We start from the raw sequence: 20,479 nt of genomic DNA, 5'->3' as shown, positions 1-20,479 counted from the left end.
CTTACTCTGCATTTTGTAGGTTGCTGATTTATATGGAATTAGGGCATGCCTTGTAGATGGTGGTGAAATTCGAGGGGCTGGGAATGCATGGATTTGCCCAGAGGTACACAAAGAGACCTGTTAGATAGCCTTTCTCTTTTTGTATTTTTTTATTGTCATTTTTTAATTTTTTTTTAAATATGCTGTATTTTAAACAACTTGGAAGCATAGCATCACTTATATACACGCACTTTTTGACAATTTTAGTTTATTTTTCTAGGGTGGTGGGGTGTGTTAGATCAAGAGAGAGAGAAAGAAGAGACATGTTTAACTGAACAGATTTTATTTAATTGAACTCTCTTACAAAGTTTCTGTACATATATATATATATATATATATATATATATATATATATTTATATTAGAAGATGCAGAGTACAACTGTACAATATGGTCAACTATTGACTATAGTTGACCATTGACCATAGCATAGTTGACCCCTAACTATTAGATGTAACCAACAACTATTAACTGTACACTAACAACCCCTCTCAAACTTAAGGTGAAGATTTATCAAAAGAGAAATTCTTCACATTGAGTTTGGCAAGTAGTAAAGTAAACCAAGTGGAGAAAGGGGTTTGGTCAAAACATCTGCCCACTGATCAAGGGCAAGAATATGACAAATAAGCAGTTGCTTGGCCAGGACTTTACCTCTAACAAAATGAAAATAAACACAGAAAGTAATAGAAGATTTGGTTTATTCAATACAGATGAATGTACAAAAATAGGAGTCGTATTAAGAGACTTTGTGAAATAAGTTATGCTACCCAAATATAACGATTGAAATAAACAACCGTGACAAACATAACCACCTTATAACTGTAAAATAATTGTAAAATAACTGAAATGAAATTGCAACTAAATCTGAAAATGTACATAATATTCATGGGACAAGACTAATAGGAATTAGATTATAGAGCTATGGTCTTATCTACTTTTGATCTTATTTGTCTTAAACAATTATTTAAAGAATTGCAATTTGGAGATGGCTTTCAAACGACATTTATATGTGCAACCAAGCTTTTCTTCGTATTAGCTCAAATCCCGTCTCTCATGAAAGGACCAAATATATATATGGAAATTGATTGTTATTTTATTCGAGAAAAGATTGTATCTTAAGAAATCAAGATTAAGTTTGTGAATTCTAGTGATCAACTAACATACGTGTTTATTAATTCATTCCGAGGACATAGAAATGAATATGTAGCAGTTTGAGGGAAGTGTTAAATGTAACATGCTTAGGCCCATCTCTTTGTATTTTTCTAGTTTTAAATGCATAACCCTATGTGCTCTATGCATGTTGGGGATTCAGCCTGTGTCGTTCTTTCTTTTATTTCAACCGTTATAATGTTAGATTTTCCTAATTTTTTTAAAATCTTGTACACCACATGTACATATTGGTGAAATATTCCAAAGTATCAAATATAGGATAAGTGACGCAAATGAAAGTATTGTTATTTCATCATACTAATATGGAAATTAGGTTTTTTTATTTTGTTTAAAGCTAGTGTGTAGATATCTGTGCTATATTTTACTTTCCCATAGGTAAATATATTTGGTCTCTAGAATTTCTATCAACTACTTCTACTAATATGTAATCTTTGGTTCTCAGGGTGAGGAGGATGAGACAGCAATAGACGTCAATTTTTCTGGAAGTTTGGCCTTTGATAACATCGTGCTTCGTTATATACCAAGTTATTATCATCAGATGCCCCTTAAATTAGGAGTATTAAATGGAGAAACAAAACTTTCAGGATCCCTTTTACGACCGTAAGATGAACCATTCCAGTGTTCTAATAATTTCTCCAGATTTTTTGTAATTCGTTTCATCAGCTAAAATTTGGCATTGTTGTTGCTTGTGATAATAACTGATATCATCTACTTGGGAGGTTGCACGTTGCAAGTTGGGAAATCTTAGCATGAAAACAAACCTCTAAAGCCTTAGGTATAGTAATGATAGGACCAAAATGTATGCAATACCTGAGGGAAGTGATTTCTGTCTCTGTGGGGAGCATCTGTAGTATTTGTGATGGTAGAGGATGGTCTGTCTTCAAGGAAGGTGGCATTTCTGATGTTATAGAACTGATCTAGTTTCTCGAAGGTATTGAGGCATGGTTTCTGCATTTTGTCGGGTTTTTTTTCTCTCACCACACATTATTATACATAATGGTAACTAAGGAGGAGGACTAAGAAATAAGACTTTACGAACTAGGAGGCATAGTCAATTAGATTGTCATTATCTTGATTTGTAGGAAATTTTACTTGATAGTATATTCCTATTTGGTGATTTGTGATCGTATCATTAATTATTTTATTTTGTCTGTCTGTTTGCATTGTTTTCTCTCTGATGCAGTTGCACGAGTTTGTTATACTTGATAATTTTTATATGCTATATAATGTTTCAATTATGCTTGTTATTTAGTTTTGCTATTCTCACCTATTTTGATAACAGATTTTCTGCTTTCCTCAATGGGCTAGCATTCACCATTAATAACACTTGGTGCCAATTCTGTTATTCTTACACGATTTCTCTTAAATTTAAAAAAAAAAAAATAATGCAGAAGGTTTGATATAAAGTGGACTGCACCTACAGCTGAAGGGTCTTTCAGTGATGCTCGAGGAGACATAATAATCTCACATGATTTTATTACTGTGAATTCTGCTTCAGCTGCATTTGATCTGTATACACGAGTTCAAACATCTTATCCTGATGATTTTCATCATAAAAAAGAGTTCAATATTCCAAGAGCCATCCCATTTACCATTGATGGAGTTGAATTGGATTTACGTATGCGTGGGTTTGAATTCTTCAGCTTGGTTTCTGCATACACTATGGATTCCCCAAGGCCTTTGCATTTGAAAGCGGCTGGAAGAATTAAGTTTCAGGGAAAGGTTTTAAAACCAAATGGCAATATTACAGAACAAAATTCAGAGATGACAAGGCAGAATGTGCAAATGTTAGATAAAGGAATTGTAGATAGTCTTGTTGGTGATGTTTCAATCTCTGGTCTCAAATTGAATCAACTTATGCTTGCCCCTCAGTTGTCTGGGTTGTTAAGAGTTTCTCCCAAGCGTATTAAGGTGATGCTTAAAATTTTCTCTTACAGAAAAACTTTTAATTGTGAGCTATTGTGGATTTATTGAAGTTTATCCTCACTGCTCAGCCATATCGCATCACATTGTTATCATTGTTCATGGACATGATTTCTAGTGAAGATATTTGAAAATCACGAAAAAAAGAATTATTAGTAAAACATTCCTTGTTCAATGATAATTAATCACTCAATTGGTGGTTGTTTTCAAAGAATTGATTTTGAACAATCACTTATTTACATAATTGACCTCCTGAACAGGTCTATTTGTTTATTTCATGAAATCCTTTTCATAATTTCCTCTATACTATTATAATGTGACATCTTTTAACGTTGGTCATGTTTCTGTCAAGCACCTGATAGCTGGCATTTCTTTGTAGCCAGGGTCAAACTGTTAAAATTCATTGTGTTAGACTAGTTTATATTATCTTCTGAGCAAAAGCTGTTTTGTGTTGTATCTATCTGTAACCTAGAATTGTAGAGGTAAACTCTATTATGTTTATCTTTCTCTTTCCTTAAGCCACTGTTCCTTATATATACCGATGTATGTAAATATATATCTATTTCTACACAAACACACATATAGATAGATAAATATAGATACGAATATGGATATAGATATAAATATATGAATCTGAATCAATTAAGAGATCAAAGTTAAGATCTCTCTTTGTGGGCCGTTCATCCCATTATGACATTGCTTGAGTATTGAGTTGATTCATCCACTTGTGGATCTTGTTATATGATCATCACTCCTTTGTACAATGTATATAGTTCAATCCAAAACAAGTAGAACCGATCCCCTCTCCCAGCAGATAATATAACTAGCTATTCATTTCAGTTTTTTTACACGAGACAGGCTTCTTTATGTTGTCAGTCTTTTTGCTGTGCTTCTATCTGATGGTCCAGATTATCTATCTCAATATAATATATAGTGGTTGTAACTGTCAATTATTTGTGAAATACAGTTGGATGCATCTGGTAGACCTGATGAAAGTCTTGCCGTGGAGTTTGTTGGGCCGCTGCAGCCCAGTAGTGAAGATGGTCTGCAAAGTGGGAAATTGTTGTCCATTTCCCTTCAGAAAGGGCAATTGAGGGCTAACATTTGTTTTCAACCATTTCATTCTGCCAACTTGGAGGTAACTAAATTTAAATTTGAGGACCATTATTTGATTCTAGATCTGTTTGTATGTCTGCTTGAAAGATTTAGGTCAATTAATAATTAGACCAAAAGTTGGTATTGAAACTTTATCTTGAATATTTTCAAATTAGTTGGAGCTGACTTGTAGGTACGGCATTTTCCACTTGATGAATTGGAGCTTGCTTCTCTTAGGGGAACCATACAGAGGGTAAGTCATCATACCTGCATGTTTTGAATTGTTTTTCAGCATCTTCCTTGCTCTTTGTTGTACTTCTATTTGACATATCTGGATCCTTACAAAGTTGATCCAATTATACCGGGGAGAATATCTGCGTGAACAATCCATCCTGACATTTGAACCCTTATTCCAATTTTTGAGAAACAAATTCTGTTGATGAAAAAAATGGCGTATGATTACTGATTTTAGTTGTTGTTTGGTTAATCATTTACCATACCTGAACAAGGGTTGTCCATGATTTCCAACTTTGGTTAATTTTTCATAAATTGGGACTACATTTGTGAAGATTTCCTAAATTGTTACTTCTATGCTTTTGTTTGTGTCTCATATTCTTAGAATTTGGATTTGAGACCTAACTTGATTCTACATAGTATAGTAGTTGATAGGAACTTGGGTATTATGAGATACCTAAGTCTGAAATCAAGTAGTATGAGGTATTATTCCTTCATTTATTGTCCCAATTTTTTCCAGGTCTACTTGAACGCTAACTTGCTTGAGGTATTATTTAATGGTCATGCCACAGAAACAAGTGTGAATTGTCTGCTTCTTTGATATCAGGCAGAAATCCAGCTTAATCTTCAAAAAAGAAGAGGACATGGGGTCCTGTCTGTACTTCGGCCAAAATTCAGTGGTGTGCTTGGTGAAGCCCTAGATGTGGCAGCTAGGTGGAGTGGAGACGTTGTGAGTGTGTTAAACCATCTTCATATATGTTTGCACATAAATTTCTGTTACATGCTAGTTTACTTATTGCTATCCGGGTAAAATAAAATCATCTGATATCTGGTGTGGAGTTAATTTTAAGTATGCGGGGTAATGCTCATTACTTTAGTTCTGTAAGTTCATGGGCATTTTTTTTTTTAATTTAAAATATGACTTAGACAAAGTTAAATCTAAAGTAGTTTCTCTTTATGCTTTCCCTTGGTGATTCAGTAATAGATCAATATCCTTTTAACATATAAAAAATACAGGTTTTCAGTTGATTATCTGATTAAAATGTGTATAGGCAATTTGTTGAGTGAGGGCTATTTTTATGAGAGCGTGATGAACAAATCTCAACCATATATTCACCATCCATCAATGAGGATTAAAAAGTTACTTAACACCACCATCATATCATGTTGCTACAAACAAATTACCGATCACATTTAGATTAAGGATAGTTATCCTATCCTATTCTGTCATATCTTGTCCAGCCATTGGAGTCTAAGGATTCTGTTTTGTTACCTTGGAATTCATAGAGCATCATCTATTGAATCCAATGCTTATTCTTTTTTGTAATACTAATACCCCAATTGGTGCATTATTATTCAGATCACTATTGAAAAAACTGTTTTGCAACAAAACTACAGTTATTATGAACTTCAAGGTGAATATGTGTTGCCTGGCACCCGAGATCGTACTTCTGTTGACAGAGAAGGTGGCCTTATAAAAAGGCTAATGTCTGGTCATATTGGCAATGCTATATCCTCTATGGGCAGGTGGAGAATGAAACTTGAAGTTCCTAGAGCAGAGGTTGCCGAGATGCTTCCCCTTGCAAGGCTTCTTTCTCGAAGTTTGGATCCTGCTGTTCGTTCAAGATCTAAGGTTGTATCACTATCACTGTTTATGCATTTGAAGTTATATTCATTATCAACCATCTAAATATAGCATATTAATATGCTTTGCTAATGCCGTAATTTTGGTAACTTCTGGAAATGTATATCATATATCTAGATTCTGTGTGTCTAGGCTTTTTTAGTTGTGTAAATATACTAATTTTTAATTTATTGTGTTCACTATATATATATATATATATATATTATGATGTTCATTGTGCATGTATTTTACCACACGTGCTTGTTTATTTTCTCTCTGCCTATTGGCCTGCGCATAAAGAGAGGAAAATCAAAACCAGGCATGGCTGATGGACCCATTGTTGACTTTTATTGCCAACTGGTTTGTTGACCTGTATGCTGTATCAGTTTCCAGTGGATAATTTTAGAAATTAGTATTGAAAAAAATGATTTCACAGATTTATGCTAAGAATACATCAGTCATATACACAATGCTGGAAAGCTAATTGAGGAAATAACAACACTAATTTAATCAAATCCCTATGATTCAGGATATTTTCCTTTTTCATTTTAATTGTGATTTGCTAAATAAGGAAATAATAATTGCAGTTGCTTGCAGAAAACTCCCTCTGCCCACTGTCAAAACCTTTGTTTGCTTGGTCATTCACTAGAGACCCAGCCGCTGTGCCACAACAAGCTCTTGACATACCCAAGTTTTTGTATCTCCTCCACTGTATCACTGTTACTGTTGCACATTGTAGTGGATCTGGCTGCTAGCGTTACTACTCTCACCTTTATATCCCCTCTTCAGATGTGGCCTCACCTCCATTTGTTTTGTGCCTTGAGTTTTTCAATGCATTTGCTCAGAGCCATTGCAGTTACCTTGAGGGATTAACTTTTTGGATTTTTTGAGCTGAAACATGGCTTTTTGAGATCCAGATATCTCCAGTTGGCTAGGAGTATTGCCAGAATAAGAATACTTCTTATGAGACTTGTGCCCTCTTATGAGTTAGGTCTGGTCCATTTCATTGGCCAAAATAAAAGTTTTTTACATTGGCCATAGCTCTCCCAGCCCAAGCCTAATTTCAGCGTACTGTTTACACACCCTTCTGGCGTATATTCTCTCTCCATACTTACAAACCTTGCCTCTCCCCAATGCTCTGCTGTAGGTTGGCAGGTAGCTATCTCTCTCCTAAAACTGGTCTGGTGCAGCACACCTTTTACCTCTCCTTACATACACTCAATTAATCTTGGGCCTAGGGCTACATCATTCTGACCTCAAATCATGTTGAGAGTGTTTTTAGCAAGTATAATCTGGTTCCTTTACTGTCTCGTTCTCCAAAGTTTACTATTCATCTGTGTATTCTGTTTCTTCTCTAAAGGAAAACTGATTATGTATGTTTGTACATTGTGTATGCAGGATTTCTTCATTCAAAATTTGCAGTCAGTGGGATTATACACTGAAAGCCTTCAACAACTGCTTGAGGTATTATCAAAAGATTTCCATATGTTATTTTCCTTTCTAGAGATGCAATATTTGATTCCTGAATTTGTCATCTAGAGTCTTTTGAATAATTATTTATTGATAATATAATTAGCCGAATAAAATATATTGAACAAATTAATTTTTGTGGCTATTTTCAATGATATACACAACGTGCAGACAGTGAGGGGGCTTCATGCTCCATCAAATGATGTTGTTCTTGAAGATTTAAGTCTGCCTGGTTTATCTGAACTCAAAGGTCACTGGCATGGATCTCTTGATGCTAGCGGTGGGGGAAATGGAGACACCCTGGTAAAATGTTCAGTTTTTTTGTATTCTTGTTAGTTGTATGAATAGTGTATTTTTTAATATTAACATTCTTATTATGTTATTTCAGGCAGAATTTGATTTTCATGGAGAGGACTGGGAGTGGGGAGACTACAAAACTCAGCGTGTGTTGGCAGTGGGTGCTTACAGTAATGATGACGGTATGCACCTGGAGAAAATTCTTATCCAGAAGGATAATGCCACCATCCATGCAGATGGAACATTGCTAGGGCCTAAAACCAACCTCCATTTTGCAGTCTTGAATTTTCCTGTTAGTCTTGTTCCAACTGTAGTTCAGATCATTGAATCTACAGCAATGGATGTTGTTCATTCTCTGCGACAGTTATTGGCACCCATTAAGGGTATATTGCACATGGAAGGAGATCTTAGAGGAAGTTTAGCAAAACCAGAATGTGATGTACAAGTAAGGCTACTTGATGGTTCTGTTGGTGGTATTGATCTTGGAAGAGCTGAAGTTGTTGCCTCTCTAACCTCAACCAGTCGTTTTCTTTTCAATGCAAAATTTGAACCTATAACCCAAAATGGGCATGTACTTGTTCAGGGTAGCATTCCTGTTGCGTTTGTACAAAATAACACATTACAGGAAGATGTAGAATTAGATAAGAGTCAGATTACTTGGGTTCCTGATTGGGTGAAGGAGAAGAGTAGAGGGAACGCTGATGATGCTGGTGACAAAAAGGTTAGTAGAGATAGAAATGAAGAAAGTTGGAATACCCAACTTGCAGAAAGCCTTAAAGGTCTAAATTGGCAAATTTTGGATGTTGGAGAGGTCAGGATTGATGCTGATATAAAAGACGGGGGAATGACATTAGTTACTGCTTTATCTCCTCATGCCAATTGGCTTCATGGAAATGCGGAGTTGAAGCTTGAGGTTGGTAAATGAATATAATTTTTCCCAAATATTTGATATTTAGTTCTCTGAATCTTGTCATATGGCTTGACTTAATAGGTCAGAGGTACAGTTGATCAGCCAGTACTTAATGGACACGCATCATTCCACAGGGCATCTATTTCTTCACCAGTGCTACGAAAACCACTTACTAACTTTGGTGGAAATGTTCACGTGAAATCAAACAGGTTATGCATCGCCTCACTGGAGAGTAGGGTAAGCAGAAAAGGAAAGCTTCTTGTAAAAGGGAATCTGCCACTCAGAGCAAGTGAAGCAGCCCCAGATGACAAGATTGAATTGAAGTGTGAAGTTTTAGAAGTACGGGCACAAAAAATATTAAGGTTACTTTCATAGCTTCTTTGAATTTCTTAAGTTTACTTCTAGGCTTGATAATGGATGCAGAGGGGCTCAAGTGACAACTAAACCATAAATATTATTGATTTTTTGAATTGCATCCTCCACCTCCGGCCTTGTTATATAGTCTCTTTTTAACCTGGTGCTATACTTTTGACAGTGGTCAGGTTGATTCTCAGTTGCAAATAACTGGTTCAATATTGCAACCAAACATATCTGGGAACATAAAAATAAGTCAGGGAGAAGCATATTTGCCACACGATAAAGGTGGTACTCCTGCTTCTAATAGATTTCCATCCAATCAGTCTGGGCTTCCTACTGCTGGTGTCAGTCGCGTGTTTGCTTCAAGATATGTATCACGATTTCTCAACTCAGAATCTGCTTCTTCAAGGACGACAGTGTCTCAATCCTCTGGCTCTGGTATTATTATACATGCCCATCAGTTTAGCCTGAGTTTTTTCTAATAATATGGTGGTGAATGTTCTGAAATCAGAATGGATTCTCTTATTATTAATTCAAACCGAGAGGCTCTTGCTTCCATTTCTACAGAATGATGCTATATTATATGCATTATTTTCCTACCAAGAATTTTTTTTTAAAATAAATTGCAATTATTATGCAAAGGCAACTTGCATGATCATAGCATACGATGCAATGCATAGCAATTAACATACTAGTTTAAATTTGATATAAATTTTGTATAACCTATGTATCTTCAAGTAGTCATATTTTACATATACAACCTCATTGCATACATGAGTTCTGTCCTTTCTGAAGTTCTTTTGATAGACGGAGCTCAATTTATGATTGACCTAAAGTTAGGAAAGAATCAGATGGTCAATTATGAAGTGAACCATTGAATATAAATTAAATCTCTGTTAACTCCCTTTCATATATACTTTGATAAAATATTTGATGAAGACATGAAAGAAATACGGTTCTCATAGACTAACCCTTTTCAGGTGACCCATTAATTTCTCTCAGAATTCAAACCAAAGCAACTTAATGACTATCACAAGGAGAACTAAGAAATTGACATACAACACTTACCACAAAGAAAATATCTGCTCTTGTGGGTATTAGAGTACTGTATACTCTTGAGACTAGTATGGTTGTGGTATTAGAGTTTGTTAGTTTATTATGAATTCAGCTAAGGTCTTAGTTTGTAGCAGTACTTGGTATAGCTAGTTACGATTTTGTTGAGGATACCTGTGGCTTCCAACTGCAATTGATCCAAAGATGGTTCTGAGCTCTTAACAGATGCTACTCTGTATTGATCCATTGTTGGACCACTTCAATATGCTACAGTCTCTTACCTAAGATCAGTTTCTCAGTTAATAAAGCCTATCGGTTCGTGTCTAATCCCCTAGACACTCACCGGTCTGTAGTTAAATGCCTTTTACAATATTTTATAGGAACTACCTTCTACGGGCTTCGTTTTAATCAAGTATTTCCAACTTGTGTTACTGATTGTTACATTTTGAGGAGAGAAGTGAACATAAACATATGAAAATTAATGGAACATCTGGTTTATTCAACACTTGTGAATTGTACAGAAACGTGAGTCTTGTTAAGAGACTTTGGAAAAAATGAATTCCACTAGACTCTCACAACCCAAATACAAAGCCAAATATAAAGATTGAAATAAAGACAAGTGACAAACATAACCACCTAATATCTGTAAAATATCTCAATCTGAAATTGTACAGAATGTTCAACACTTAGACAAGGCTAATACCCCTCAAACGCAAGGTGAGGGTTGTGAAATAACAAAATCCTGAACTTTGAGTTTGGACCGAAGAAGCTGAAAGTGTGTAGGAGAGTGAGGCTTGGTAAGAGTATAAGCCCGTTGGTCCAAACTGAGAATGTGGTGAACTTCAAGTTGGTGAGACAAGACTTGATCCCGAACGCAAAAAACATAAATTTCCGTATGTTTCATTCTGAAGTGAAAGACACGATTGTGAAAATAGGTTTAGGATTAATCTCCCTTGTGTTTAAAATACACATAGGGTACTCTATTTATAATAGAGGAAGTATGGGCTAAGCCCAAAATACACGTAAAGAATAATGACAAATAAACTGAAGATAGAGATAAAGATAAGATATCTAATGATATATCTAACAGTGAGCAATGGCAACAACACTTAGATTGTCACACAACATAACCAGAGTGAAGAAGAAAATAAGCAGTTCTTTCAAAAGAGCTTGAATCCATAATATTTCAGCAAAAGCTTGCGCTAACCCCAATATTCAACTTCAATGCTAGAACGAGCAATGACATGCTGTTTACGAGACCACCATGAAATAAGATTGGGACCTCGAAAAATAGTCGAGTTGGAGATGGATTTTTTATCATCAACATTAGAAACCCGGTCCACATCACACATAACTCTTAGAGAAAAGGGCATAGAGGCATTGGCAGGATGTACATGAAGGCAAAAGGAAATAGTACGTCTAAGATACCGTAAAATTCGTTTAACAACAATCCAATGTGAATATAACGGATTAGCCATAAACTAATAAACCTTATTTACAGCATAGTTGATATCAGGGCGAGTGAAAGTATCATACTATTATTCTACAACAACTAATCAATAAAGAGTTGGAGCAGAAAAATATGTGATCCAGTTTTAGACAGTTTGCATAAGGAAACCATAGGAGAAGGAACAAAATGAGCTTCATCCAATTTGGTTTTCTTTAAAATATCCCGAATGTACTTGAACTAAGTCAAAACCAAAGACTTACCAAATTGATAATTGATTTCAATGCCCAAAAAATAGTCAAGTTTGCCTAGTTGCTTGAGAGAGAAGTGAGAATGCAAACTGTGAGTTATTTGACGGAGGAGAGGAATAAATGAACCTATAATGATAATGTCATCAACATAACCTAAGATGTAAACAATGTGAGAATCATGACCATAGAAAAATAGAGACAAATCAGCTTTGTCGGGACAAAATTCGAGCTTAAAGAGGTTAGTTTGAAGCTTATCAAAGCACTACCTTGGAGCATGTTTAAGACCATAGATGGCTTCATTGAGTCAACAAACCAGAGTTTTATCTACAGATTCAAATCAGCGAAGCTATACCATCCAAACAGTTTCATCAAGACTCCCATTCAAAAGGGCATTGTTAACATCAAAATGAAACAAATCCCAGTTACTAGTTAAGGGAACTGTGAGGATGATTCTAATAGTAATAGGTTTGAAAACTGGGAGAAAGTTTCATGAAAATCAAGCCCTAGAATCTGATTGAAGCCTTTGGCAACCAGCTGAGCTTTATATTTATTAACAGAACCATCAACGTTCAATACCTAATAAATATCTGAGTTTGCTAGGATCTTTGGTCTAAAAATGGTGACAGAGATGTTGTTTCAACTGAGACATGTTATGGTTGTTACTTCTTGTAAGAACGATGTTATCAACATATACTATCAAGTAAACACATCCAGCACTCGAGTGTTGATAAAAGATAGGATGATCTGGTTTACACCGAATCATACCAAATTGTTGAACAACATTGCTAAACTTTACAAACCAGGCCCTAGGAAACTGTTTTAGGCCATATAGGGATTTGCGAAGACGACATACCATCCCAGAAGACTCCACTTGAGCAACAAATCCAGGAGGTTGCTCCATATAGATTTCTTCTTGCAAATCACAATTGAGGAAAACATTTTTAACATCCAGTTGATAAAGAGGCCATTGTTGAAGAGTAGCTATGGCGATAAATAAACGAACACAAGTCATCTTTTTCTTGAGAGAAAAGGTATCTCCATAATCCAACCCAAAAGTTTGAGTATAACCTTTTGCCACAAGATGAGCTTTGATGCGATCAATAGTACCATCAGGTCCAACTTTGATTGCAAACACCCACCTACAACCAACAAGGTTCCCAGATGGTAACGGGACCAGTTCCCAAGTTCTACTGTTATTGTTGGAAGTCCCACATCGACTAGAGATAAGGCCATTTCATAGTATATAAGTGAGGTTCAAACCTCACCTTACAAGCCGGTTTTGTAGGGTTGAGTTAGACTTAAAGCCCACTTCTAACATGGTATCAGAGCCAAGTTAGAGCCTATCCTAGCGAGCTTTCTTGGACATTCTATTCCGCCCGATATCGGGCCGCTAACGGACCACCCACTAATTTCTTGTCCCACGCATGAGATGAATATACCTCAGTGTGAGGGGCTGTGTTGGAAGTCCCACATCGACTAGAGATAAGGCCATTTCATAGTATATAAGTGAGGTGCAAACCTCACCTTACAAGCCGGTTTTGTAGGGTTGAGTTAGGCTTAAAGCCCACTTCTAACAGTTATGAAGAGCACTTAGTTCATTTGTCATGGCCTGACGCCAACCAGGATAGGCTAAAGCTTCACAGACAGTTTTTGGAATGGTCACAGAAGAAAGAGAGGAAAGACATGTATAAAAAGGTAATGACAATCGATGATAACTCAAAGCAATATAATGGGGAGAGGGATTACGGGTAGAACACATACCTTTTCGAAGGGCAATGGGAAGGTCAGACTCAGGTGTCAGAGCCGGAGGAGACAAAGTAGTTAGCACTTGAGTGGAGTCACATGCTGGTGGTTTGGTTTCGGTGATTAAAGCCATTGTTTAAAAAGCCAATCCTAGTGAGATTTCTTGGACATTTTGTTCCATCCGCTATCGGGCCGCTAATAGACCACCCATTAATTTCTAGTTCCACACACGAGATGTATATATCTCGGCGTGACGGGGTGTGTTGGAAGTTCCATATAGACTAGAGATAAGGCAATTTCATAATATATAATTGGGGTGTAAACCTCACCTTACAAGCCAATTTTGTAGGGTTGAGTTAGGCTTTAAGTTCACTTTTCTAAGAAAAACAATAAGAATCAAATGTAAAACTGCCTAAAATATCAATCAGCACAAAATCATTATTGATGCAACAAATCAAATGTGCTAATCATATGTATTGCTGAGTGAGCCGAACCATGACAATGGTTAAATAATTTACAAATGGCATTTTACACATTTTACCATCTCACATTTCATAATTTGTATTAGGAGATACCTCGATCAATAATTTGATTCCTTGATCTTCTACTTTTGTTTATGATATTCATAGTTTAGTTTCGTTTATTATGTTATATTATTCACAATGGCGGTTAGTACATGTATTGATACCTTCCTTTCCTTCAAAAACAACAGTGACGGCGAACAAGTCAGCTCAGGTCGAAAAGCAAATGGAGCAAGTGCAGATTAAACCAAATGTAGAAATCTGTCTCAATGATTTGAAGCTTGTTCTTGGACCAGAGTTGAAGATAGTTTATCCTTTGATTCTTAATTTCGGTGTAAGTGGAGAGCTTGAGTTAAATGGCCGGGCCCATCCCAAATGGATAAAACCTAGAGGCATACTAACATTTGAGAACGGTGAAGTCGATCTTGTTGCAACACAGGTATATGTAACATTTTCTTTTTGCAACTCTTGCAAATTGTGCATTGGGTGTGGTTTCTTTGAGGAGAGTTTTCTTTTGGTTTGTCTTGGGTATTTATTTACACATTCTTCATGTTCATATTATCCTTTTGAAATGCAGGTGAGATTAAATCGAGAACACTTAAACATTGCAAAATTTGAGCCTGAGTATGGACTAGATCCAATGCTTGATTTAGCTTTGGTGGGATCTGAGTGGCAATTTAGAATTCAAGGTAGAGCTAGCAATTGGCAGGACAAACTTGTGGTGACCTCAACGCGTTCTGTGGAACAGGATTCACTCTCACCCACTGAGGTAAACATGCTGTTGTAAATAGCAAACTATTAGGGTAAAAATATCCCCAAGATCTCCATTGTCGTTAGGAGAAAATATTTTAGAATCTTCCAATTCATTCAACATTCTTTTATTTCCTTATTCTAAAGAGTTTGATTGTGACAGATTGGTGTGTTGAGAATGTTATTGGTTGTGATTTTTCTCTATAAAATAATTATTTGTTTCCTTGTATAGTTCAAGTTGGTATCAGAGCCTTCAATCTTTCGAAGGCTCGCGGTTTGCCATTGTTGTTATCACTGTTTGCCATCACCCTTGAGGTAAGAGGTGTGCTAGAAAGGTGCAGCCCACATTGGCAATTGCAACGCCAATAGTTGCGTTATCACACTAAGTCCCACACCACCAATAGTGTTGGTGTGTGCAGCCCATGTGCCTTGCTTCGATGAAGCCCACTTGCTGCCCCCACAACAAATAGTGTTGTTCTTGAGCCATTTCAAGGAGTAGTAGCATCTCATTTGACTTCGATTTGAGTATATTTTAATTTTTTGGTGCTTTTGGAAATCAAATTCTCTGTTACATCTTTGGTTCGTGTCTATTTTTCCATGTTTGGTATGAAATTCTCTGTTAGGTTTAATGAAGATGAATTTCCTTACACTTGTCTTTTCGCCAATACTCCCAATATTGTTAAAAATCTGGATCAATGTTCTGATTTGCATCCCAATCTAAACTCACTCTTTACCCTTCTGTTCTGTCACTTCCTCCAGTGTCTGTTAGCTCATCAAAAAATTCATCTTCTATAGAATCTCTCTCTTTTACTGCACCCATACAGCTAATAATACTGAAGCCTATCAAAATGTTGACATTCATTCCATGCAGACTTGATCTAAGTCTAGTATTGTATAATGCGGAATTTGTCCTCTATTACTTTCTCATTTTGAACCAAGAACTATGAAACACACTAATAAAAGTGTTCACTCGTCTGCTGCAATGCAGCAAGAATATGATGCTCTTATCAAGCAACATACTTGGGATTTAGTTCCTTTACCATTTACCAGACAACCTATTGGGTGTAAGTGGGTGTTTCGAGTCAAGAAAAAGTTTGGTGGCTCCATTAATAAATACCAAGCTAGACTTGTAGCCTAGGGTTTTCATCAAATACATGGTTTTGACTTTCATGGGCCATTCTCTATGGTAGTGAAACCAGTCACCATCAGAGTTGTTATTACTCTTGTTGTTACCTATGGCTAGAAATTGTTTTAGGGGGATGTTAATAATGCCTTTCTAAATGTTTTTCTTGAAGAGACGATTTATACAGTTCAGCCACCTGGTTTTGAAGTGGAGGACAAAACAATTGTTTGTAAACTAAATAAAACTCTATATGGTCTTAAACAAGCCCCTTGTCACTAGTTTCACAGATTATAGCACATGCTTCATCAACTTGGGTTTGTTAGCAGTACCTGTGACCAAGGTTGTCAAACTCGACTCGTAAATTCTTTACGAGTTTATTTCAAATGAAAAAAAGAATTATATAAATTATTTATTCCTGGAGCATTTTTACTTCTACTTTTAATAGATGAAGATGCACTTGGATTGCTCTCAATTAAATTTGAACCATTTCTAGACATCCTGTTTTAATTCCAGTTCACTACAAAATTCCAAAATAAAAAATTATCTGGCACGGACACTTATTTGTCATAAGGGAAGAAAAGGGCTTATAAGATTTTAGTCACAGCTGATAAAATTTAAATCAGGAGTGGGTATAAAATTTGAACGTGCAGACGTGAGGTGCAGAGGTTGCAAAACGAAAAAAAAAAAAACAAAGCGAGGGGCTGCAAAACACAAATCGTAGCAGACGCGACCCACGGACCTTGGGCAATGACAACCACAATTATGACAGTGGCTGACAATGATCGTGAGCGAGCGACACAAAATCAAGAGACAGAGCACAAGAGCGAGAACTAGAATTGCGACAGACCAAGGAAAAAGATGGACTTAAGTCTGAAAGAAGAAGATTACAAAACCCTAATCTGGTGAGTCAGCCCTAAAAACAACTTCATTTTACGTAAAAAAAAAAAAAACTCGTCGAACTCGCCAAATCGGAAGTACACTTGCGAGTTCGACCGAGCCTACTGATTGTACCTTCGATTTTGCGATTCTACTACAAAATCGAGTTTGCTTCTGAGGTAACTTGGAAGCTAGGAGTGAACACGTAAACTCGTCTGAATTAATAAGTTAACTCGCGAGTTTGATAACCATGCATGTGACTCTTTATTTATTTACAGAAAACAATTACAGGTGGTGTATTTTCTGGTTTATGTGGATGATATCATCATCACTAGTACATCTGCTAATCTTATTCTGTCTATTACAATGAAACTTCATGCTGCTTTTTCCTTAAAAGAACCGGGACAACTTGACAAAACAAATGATTGAGGTTCATCCTATTTCTTCTCCAATGATTAGCAATTGCAAGGTCTCTAAACGTGGACCTGCTTTGTTTTCTGATCCAACATTATACAGGTCAGTTGTGGTTGCTCTCCAATATCTCCATGTAACTCGTCCTGAAATTAGTTATATTATGAACAAGGTCTGCCAATTCATGGCCTCCCCTCTTGTGAAGCGTATCTTGCAGTATCTTAAGGATACCATCTTTCATGGCCTACATTTTCAAGTTGCTTCTCCTCACTGCTCCTTTTCTTTAAAAACCTTTTGTGATGCTTGGACTTCTGATGTTAATGATAGAAGATCTACATCTGAGGCAACCATTTTATTTGGTCCAAATCTAATCTCTTGGTGGTCTTAGCAGCAACAAGTTGTAGCACGCTCGAGTAAGGGTGTTGAGTTCAAAAGTTTAGCTCAAACTTCTACTGAGTTGTCCTAGATTTTTTCACTTACATAACTACAGATCTTGTTTTCAACTCCTGATTTGTTGTGTGATAATCAAAGTGCATTCTCCATTGTCATAATCTTGTCTTTCACAACCGTACCAAGTGTATGGAGATTGATGTATTTTTTGTTAGAGACAAAGTCATGGCCAAGTAGATGCACATTTGTCATATTCCGACCCTTGACCAGTGGGCAGATGTTTTGACCAAACCCCTTTCTTCGACTCCGTTTGCTTTACTACGTGCCAAACTCAATGTGAAGAATCTCTCTTCAGACAAATCTTCTCCTTGAGTATGAGGGGGCTGGTTGTGTACAGTTAATAGTTGTTAGTGTACATCTAATAGTTAGTGATCAACTATGCAATGGTCAATGGTCAACCACAGTCAATAGTTGACCATATTGTACAACTGTACTCTCTGCATCTTGCAATATAAATATATTTATGTACAAAACTTGTGTAAGTAAGATTCATTAATTAAAATCAGTTCAGTTAAACATGTCTCTTCTTTCTCTCTCTCTCTCTCTCTTGTGATTCGACACAGATGAAGAGAAAAGAAAAACTGAGATCTACTTTTTAATTGTTGAATACCCATAATTTACAGAGAACCATAGAAGCATACTTATATGGAGTGCTAGAGTTAGTTACATGTAACAAACTTTGTGACAGAGATACAACAACAGTTGCCTGTTAACTAATTACAAACAAAATAACAAACTGTTCTCTATCATACACTAACAATTTAAAAATAATAGCTGAAAATATGAAAACAATTATTTAAATTGAGAACCACAAATGAAATGAAAACATGAAGGACCTACCTCTCAAATGGTTTTATTCACCTATGAAGTTTGTCAGACTCCTTGCTCCTACGCCATCGAATCCTTACTCTTTCTGTTCTAAGTGAATCCTTGCTCATCAGTTCTGAAATAAAAATGTGGTTTCTCTAACATAAATATCAGTAAATCAAATATATTCAACTATAAAAAAACAATTTAATTAATCTCAGCAATTACTAGCAGAATGTAATCATGTAAATGTGTAGGTCATTTTCATGATATTGGAACTAACTTTTGGATATTCAGTCTATTTCACATCTGATCATCTAAGAGAAATACATAATTTGAAATCTTAAAAGTTCATATCCTTATTTGTATTATGTTAGTATTAGATCAGGTCCTTAAGCTGATTAATGTCTCAAAATCTCCTGTTGGAACAGAACACTTGGAACCTAGAACTGTTATGTGGATTGTAATAGATTTGTTAGTGTTAATGTGAATTGTTTCATCTGTGAAAATCAGCATCTTTGTGATTTGATTTTCAAGAAGACTGATTCTATTAATTATTTTTAACTATGCAGGCTGCCAGAAGGTTTGAGAGTCAGCTTGCTGAATCCATTTTGGAAGGCAATGGTCAGCTTGCTTTTGAAAAACTTGCTACTGCAACTCTGGAAAAATTGATGCCACGAATAGAAGGAAAGGGCGAGTTTGGCCAGGCTAGGTGGAGGCTAGTATATGCACCTCAGATACCTAGTTTAGTTTCTGTTGATCCTACAGCAGATCCTCTCAAGTCACTTGCAAGTAATATATCGTTTGGTACAGAAGTTGAAGTTCAGCTTGGTAAACGTCTTCAGGTAATCATAAGAAAACAAGTGGTTAGTTACTCATTAATCACTCTCAACATTGTTAATGCTAAGTGGTTTCTGGAATCACATTGTTGTTTCTAAACTAAATACCTTTCTGTGACATTTATTTTACAATCTAAATACACATTCTAAAGTAGAAGCATATCATTCAAGTTAGGAAGATGTATTTGGTAGTTTCTACATCATATATAAGCATCTATTATTTGTTCTATAGTGAAATTTTAAATACTTTAATTTTCACTGAGAACCTGTGCCAATGTTAAAGCTGAAGGTTCCTGCTATCGTTTTTCTTTCAGGCCACCATTGTTAGGCAAATGAAGGAGTCTGAGATGGCAATGCAATGGACACTGAGCTATCTTCTTACAAGTCGTTTGCGAGTGCTCCTCCAATCTGCTCCATCTAAACGCCTTCTCTTTGAATACTCTGCTACATCCCAAGATTGAGTTGCATCCAAGTAATATTTGCAACTACATCCCCAACCCAACCACACAACTGCATCACTGTTAAAAGTAGAAAACAGGAAATGTGTTCTTAAACTCTTGTTAAAAAAAGCAGCTCAAGCACACTTCAAATTTTTTCCCTTGCATATTATGTTGTGAGGAAAGGGGGTCTTTGGGATGCTTTTTGAATGTGAAAAAAGTAGTATAGATGCATATTTTTTTGCTCAAATTGAGCCTGTTAATATGTAGATGCTTAATTCATGAATATTTCAGCCAGTAGTTTTGTACATAAATTCAACTTTAATGAAAGCATTTATAGCATCATTATTGTTTGACACATGATCCTAAGAAGCATGCTTGTGTTTATTTTCTGTATCAGAATCATCAAACTACCTTGCATCCTTAATTGTCCAATTTAATCTCTCGATTCCAGTAGCTGCTAGATTTGGTTATTTCACAATCTCTCGAGTGTGTGTAAGCAGTGCCAATCTATGCAAGTATTATCGCTATTAGCTTCAATGGTAGGCATGGTAAATGTCCTGTTACTATTGGAGAGTAACATTTAAAGATTTAGTACTATTATTTTGACATCTAACAAATTTTTACATACTTTACATTCACTATTTTACTTT

At 35.9% G+C, this 20,479-nt stretch overlaps 1 protein-coding gene across 1 annotated transcript in view; it reads left to right on the top strand.

Annotated features, from left to right (window-relative positions):
- Positions 1 to 20,184, top strand: part of LOC114194467 (protein TIC236, chloroplastic-like) — a 40,895-nt gene extending 20,711 nt beyond the window's left edge. Inside the window, exons 8-23 of the mRNA XM_028084708.2 lie at positions 20 to 103; positions 1,651 to 1,808; positions 2,600 to 3,119; positions 4,099 to 4,269; positions 4,420 to 4,479; positions 5,068 to 5,190; positions 5,821 to 6,093; positions 7,483 to 7,548; positions 7,726 to 7,857; positions 7,943 to 8,764; positions 8,843 to 9,123; positions 9,297 to 9,556; positions 14,325 to 14,572; positions 14,711 to 14,902; positions 19,123 to 19,395; positions 19,704 to 20,184. Of these exons, the coding sequence (XP_027940509.1) occupies positions 20 to 103; positions 1,651 to 1,808; positions 2,600 to 3,119; positions 4,099 to 4,269; positions 4,420 to 4,479; positions 5,068 to 5,190; positions 5,821 to 6,093; positions 7,483 to 7,548; positions 7,726 to 7,857; positions 7,943 to 8,764; positions 8,843 to 9,123; positions 9,297 to 9,556; positions 14,325 to 14,572; positions 14,711 to 14,902; positions 19,123 to 19,395; positions 19,704 to 19,850 (3,810 nt within the window). The 3' untranslated portion in view covers positions 19,851 to 20,184. The remainder of the gene's footprint in view (positions 1 to 19; positions 104 to 1,650; positions 1,809 to 2,599; positions 3,120 to 4,098; positions 4,270 to 4,419; positions 4,480 to 5,067; positions 5,191 to 5,820; positions 6,094 to 7,482; positions 7,549 to 7,725; positions 7,858 to 7,942; positions 8,765 to 8,842; positions 9,124 to 9,296; positions 9,557 to 14,324; positions 14,573 to 14,710; positions 14,903 to 19,122; positions 19,396 to 19,703) is intronic.
- The last annotated feature ends 295 nt before the right edge of the window (positions 20,185 to 20,479 follow it).

The sequence above is a fragment of the Vigna unguiculata genome, chromosome 8, assembly GCF_037176805.1.
Source record: "Vigna unguiculata cultivar grain cowpea cultivar isolate G323 ecotype 2 chromosome 8, ASM3717680v1, whole genome shotgun sequence".
Taxonomy (NCBI): Eukaryota; Viridiplantae; Streptophyta; class Magnoliopsida; order Fabales; family Fabaceae; genus Vigna; species Vigna unguiculata.
Note: the sequence above shows the minus strand (reverse complement) of the source record. Positions and strands in the feature narration are given on the sequence as shown.